Genomic DNA, 5,012 nt, shown 5'->3' on the forward strand with positions numbered 1-5,012 from the left:
GTGTGTGTGTGTGTGTGTTGATAAGCCTGAGTGGTCTGTTTACTGACCTTTGTTTTTGTTCAAATTGTTATTGGCAGGTTATAATGTAAAAATTGTCATAATCATGTCTTGCGATTATGACAGTTTTACTTTAAAAATGTAAATGTATTTAATTTAGTTATAATGTAAATACAATAAAAATTAAACCAAGATTTAGAATAATTATCATTTTGAGCCGTATGGTAATGTGTGACTGGGCCTCGTTATGTTCAATAAATTGGGCCCTGAGGTCAAAAAGGTTAAGAACCCCTGATCTGKTTGATCATGGTGATATTGATGCTGCGCAGCCGGGAATAACTGAAGCAGAGCCATGTCAGAGGTCTGGTTGTTTATTTACAGTATCAAAGAAAGACACAAGTGTGTTTGTGTAATATCTGTAAATACGATTATCGGCCATAACAGCAATAATTATATCAGATATCGGCTGAAATTTTTTGACTAAAGTCAGACGTGACATCCTGAACAAGCAGCAGATTTTATTATATGAAGTTAAAAAAGCTGAATGTCTGCTGAGGTAATAATCAAAAAACAAATAAAAGAAAGAAAAACTTTTAATTTTAGATCATTTTTAAAAGTCCCACAATCTTTGATGCACAGTTGGTGAAGTTGTCCGTCACATGAGAGAAGTAACTTTCTAACTGATGTCCACACAGACTGGAGTCGGACAGAATCAAACATCTTCATTAGTTYCTGTGGAAGAAATTATTCGGCTGTTTGTGCAACAGTAGCTGTCGGCACTCTTCAGCCACACGGCTCCGCCTTCATCCCAGTTTATTAGCAGACGGGTCTCAGTTCAGCTAACATGGCAGTGTTACATCAGCCGAAACAAATGTGCTGATGCTGTTATGAGTCATTGTACAGACTCTGGACCTGGACCAGGACCAGGACCAGGACCAGGAGGCGAGGCAGCTGAACGCTCCAGTTAAAGGCTCGAGGTTCGGCAGTCTTCTTGCTGGTGTTTCGGAGCAGGAGCTCGGGGGGAGCTGGTGGTCACTGCTGGGGCAGTGGGATCCCTCGGGGGTCGGTGACCTGGCCCTCCTGCAGGTTCTTCACCAGCTGGGCCAGCCAGCGTTTGGTGGTGGTGTCGTCCTTCAGCACCTGGGCGAAGGTGGTGTCTTTGAGCTGGTCGGGCAGACACTGCCGCAGAGCTTCTCTGGCTCTGAGAAGAAAAAAACAAGACGAGGTGAATCTCTGATTCACTGTGACTCATCCACACCAGCAGGGGGCGCCCTCGTAACAATGCAGCTTCTCTACAGCTCCAAACAWTACTGCTCTCATTTCAGGGTTAGAACTGGGACGTGTAAACATACTTTGTTCTGTTCTTTTTAAGGATCCCAACTCCCCTTTATTATTTTGCTTTCTTTTTATGTTTTTATGCTATAATAATAATACATTTTATTTGAAGGCACCTTTCATGGCACTCAGGGACACTGTACAATAAATCAGGGGTTCTTAACCTTTATGACCTCGAGGCCCAATTTACTGAACATAAAGTGACACGAGGTCCAGTCAGACATTACCAATGTACGGTTCAAAATGATAATTATTCTAAATCTTGGTTTAATTTTTATTTGCATTATAACTAAATTAAATACACTTACAGTTTCCAAGTAAATCTCCTGTCAAATAATCACACGACGATTATGACAAACATTTTGATATTGTAACCTGCCCATAACAGTCAAATTGTGGGCATAAAATAAATTAATTAAAAATGTTCAAATAAAAAACAACTAAAAATAAATTTTATAAAGTGTAAATGAAAATAAAGCCTTTTTAAACTTTTGGTAGAACCAGAAGCTGCTCTTCATATTAGTGACAAACAATAACAGTAACAACAGCTTTGTGACAAGTTTAAAATTTCTTTAAAATACATTCAAAATTTTTAAAAATAAACTACAAAAATTAATTTGATAAAGTGCAAATTAAAATATAGTCGTATCTGCAAATCAATTTGATAAAGTTTTAAACTTTTAAAATATTGCATGGTAAAACCAGAAGCTGATTAATGACAAACTTGGGCATTTTTTGACGGGTTGCCTTCATTTTTGCTTCTACTTTTCATTTAAAATAGGTTTCCATTCTCTGTGGGTATCTAAGGTTCTTCTTCTACATATTAAAAAAAGGTGGCGCTCGTGGCCTTCAATTGGGCCGTGGCCCATGGGTTAAGAATCTCCGCAATAAAATACAGTGAAAAACAAAAAACACAACAAAAGCCCTATTCTGACGGGATTCGTTTTACCCAGGGACCCCAYGTTATTTGTAATAATTACAGAGATTGTCTGTGTTGTTAATCCTGTGAGAATCGGCCATGTCAGTAATTTGTAAAGTAAAATTCCCCCGCAAATTACCTACCATAACTCGRTGAACTCCGAGGTCCTGTGATAAYACTAATCCAATGTGAATAGGCATCTCTGTGATTTGGACAGGAATGGGCTGAATCCCACATGTAACAAGGTGGTTTTGGTTTCTTTGGTGCATTTTTATTTACTTTTGGTGAAGAATGGAGGCTGGATTGGAGTGCACTGAAAACCTTTTGGGTCACGGGCCGGAAAAACCCGACCCGTTATGTGCGGCATAAAATAAATAAAAAATAAATAGCTGAAGAAAGGGAGCAAAATCAGATGCAAATGGTGTCTCACTGTACGGTAGGAATAATTATTTTTTTCTGTTTGTATCCTCCTGGCTGATGCTGAGTGTTGAGCTGTGGCCGTAGTGCAGAGCAGACTCGCGCTTTGGGAACTCGCGCCGGGCGCACACACCCTTGCCAGCTGTGGAGGTGTTCATACATGTCAACCCCCTTGGACATTTATCTGTATAACGAGCCTCAAAAATCTATAATTTTTGCTAAAAATCCGTACCACTCATACCCACGCGTGGGGGTGGGGCCTGTCGGCCGCGGAGATGACTCACCTGCYGTAAAGGAGGAAAGGAGAGCAGAAGAAGTGGAGAACTTGGACAGGTGGCAGGTTGGAAGATGGTCATTTGATGTTAATTGTTTTTTGCTGTATTTTTTTTTTACATCTGTTCAACGCATCAACTAACCAGGCTTGGAGATGTCTGTAAATTTCAGGAAAATCTCAGGCTTTGGTTATTCTGTGCGAATGCACCACATAAAACACAGACGTCAGGGAGTAATTTATTTATTACATGGGGTCCCCAGATAGGGTTGGGCAATATTGGCAAAAAAATTAATCACGATTAATTGTAGTATTTAGCCGATAACAATTAATTTGMCGATTAATCCCCTGGAGTCCCTGGAAAACCCTTATGTCCTGGTCACATGATCAATTTAGTGGGAAAGATTTACTCTTCGTAAAAATCTGTTCCAAACTGTGTTAAAATTACAGACTTCAGGCTGTACATCTAATTTTTAATTGTGTTGATAATTAAATTACAGAACCTTTTTTTATGTTCATCATATTTGAAGTGGAGAGGAGCATTGAGTGGACTCTGCCTGGTGGCATTAATCGTATTAATCTTCAAGTGCCAAATAATAATCAATTAATGTTTTTCTGACGATTWATTGCACACGATACGATTATGCCCAACCTTATCCCCAGATAATTCTTATCCCATCAGAATAGGGCTAAAATAATAAAACTTAATGTTAAATAGAGGTGATGAGATAAAAGKTTAAACTGAATATGCCTGTTTAAAAATAAGTTTATTTCATGATTTAAAAATGAAGATGGTGGGAGAGTTTTTAATGTCCAGGTGTTGCTGGCTGACTGAGCTGGTGGTTGAGTGAGTTGGGGGCAGGAGGAGGAGGGGAGTGTAGGAATGTGTGTTGATGTTGAGAACTTCTGTGAGATGCTGARGTTTTTCAGTGAGGAGCAGGATCTTATAAAACAGACTAAATGTGATGTGGAGCCAGTGAAGACGCTGCAGGACAGGTGTTAAATGATCCGAGCTGCTGGGTTTTGGATCAGTCWGAGTTTATAGCTGGATTTAGATGGTAAAACAAAAAGAACGCAGCTGCAGTAATCTAGATGTGATGTGATCCAAGAGTGAACAATGATAGCAGAACTGTTGGGTGAGAGAGACGGATGGAGAAGAGCGATGTAACGGCTGATATGAATCCCTGGACACTGACATGTTCTGGTCGCATGGTTCATTTAAAATCCCTCTGATGGGAAACATTTTCTCTAAGAATCTGTTCCAAACTGAGTCAGAAGTCAAGCTTTACAGCAGTTTTTAAATTGAACAAGTTAAACCAGAGTTATGGTGAGAAATTYACAGCACTTCTTGTTTTTATTAATGTTGGTCATATTTGAAGCGTGATGCAGCAGGAGGAAGCAAAACACTTCAATCCACCCTCTGGTTTACCACCACCACCCCTCCACAGAACAAACAAAACCTCTCCAAACTCCTTCCTGACTGAAGCCTGAAATTATTTGACAAGCACCAAAAAATTTACAGAAAGAAGAAAATAAAATCCCACTAATAAGATTAGTGAGATTTATTATAATTACTGTTTGGATTTTATAGTCAGGGTGGTGTTCAGAGTCTGCAGGTTGTAGTTTAGTCAGTTTTAGTGTTTGAATCACAACAATGAGGTGATAYCTGAACGAGGAGCTGCAGCCTGGTGCAGAGGAGGAGGTTAAAGCCAGAGATGGAGGAACACAGTGAGGACTGAGCAGGGACATCCTGTCAGTCCTGCATTAACTGTGTTAATCATCAAGAGACAAATACAGCCAGTCAAGTTTTTATGACCAATAATTAAACACAATATGGTTTCGCCAAACCCTCCAATCTATATTTTAATTTATAAAACTAAACAGCCTACAGTATTTTACAGTCTGACTTTTATAGTTGAAGTAAATGTTTATTAAATAATGTCTGATGCTACAACTACTCAGAGGTTTTCCACTTTTAAACATCAGAACTGTACTGGTCAGAGGTATTAAATTATGTGTTTCCCATTATTAACTGTACTGGTCGGAGGTATTAAATTATGTGTTTCCCATTAT

General features: G+C 39.2%; 1 protein-coding gene across 1 annotated transcript in view; it reads right to left on the reverse strand.

The window, feature by feature from the left end:
• Positions 1–500: 500 nt before the first annotated feature.
• cnot9 (CCR4-NOT transcription complex subunit 9) overlaps positions 501–5,012 on the reverse strand; it is a gene marked incomplete at its 5' end in the record, with an annotated part of 5,910 nt that continues 1,398 nt past the window's right edge. The window contains 1 exon segment of the mRNA XM_014028508.1: positions 501–1,198. Within this exon segment, the coding sequence (XP_013883962.1) occupies positions 1,030–1,198 (169 nt within the window).

The sequence above is a fragment of the Austrofundulus limnaeus genome, unplaced genomic scaffold (genome assembly GCF_001266775.1).
Source record: "Austrofundulus limnaeus strain Quisiro unplaced genomic scaffold, Austrofundulus_limnaeus-1.0 Scaffold773, whole genome shotgun sequence".
Taxonomy (NCBI): Eukaryota; Metazoa; Chordata; class Actinopteri; order Cyprinodontiformes; family Rivulidae; genus Austrofundulus; species Austrofundulus limnaeus.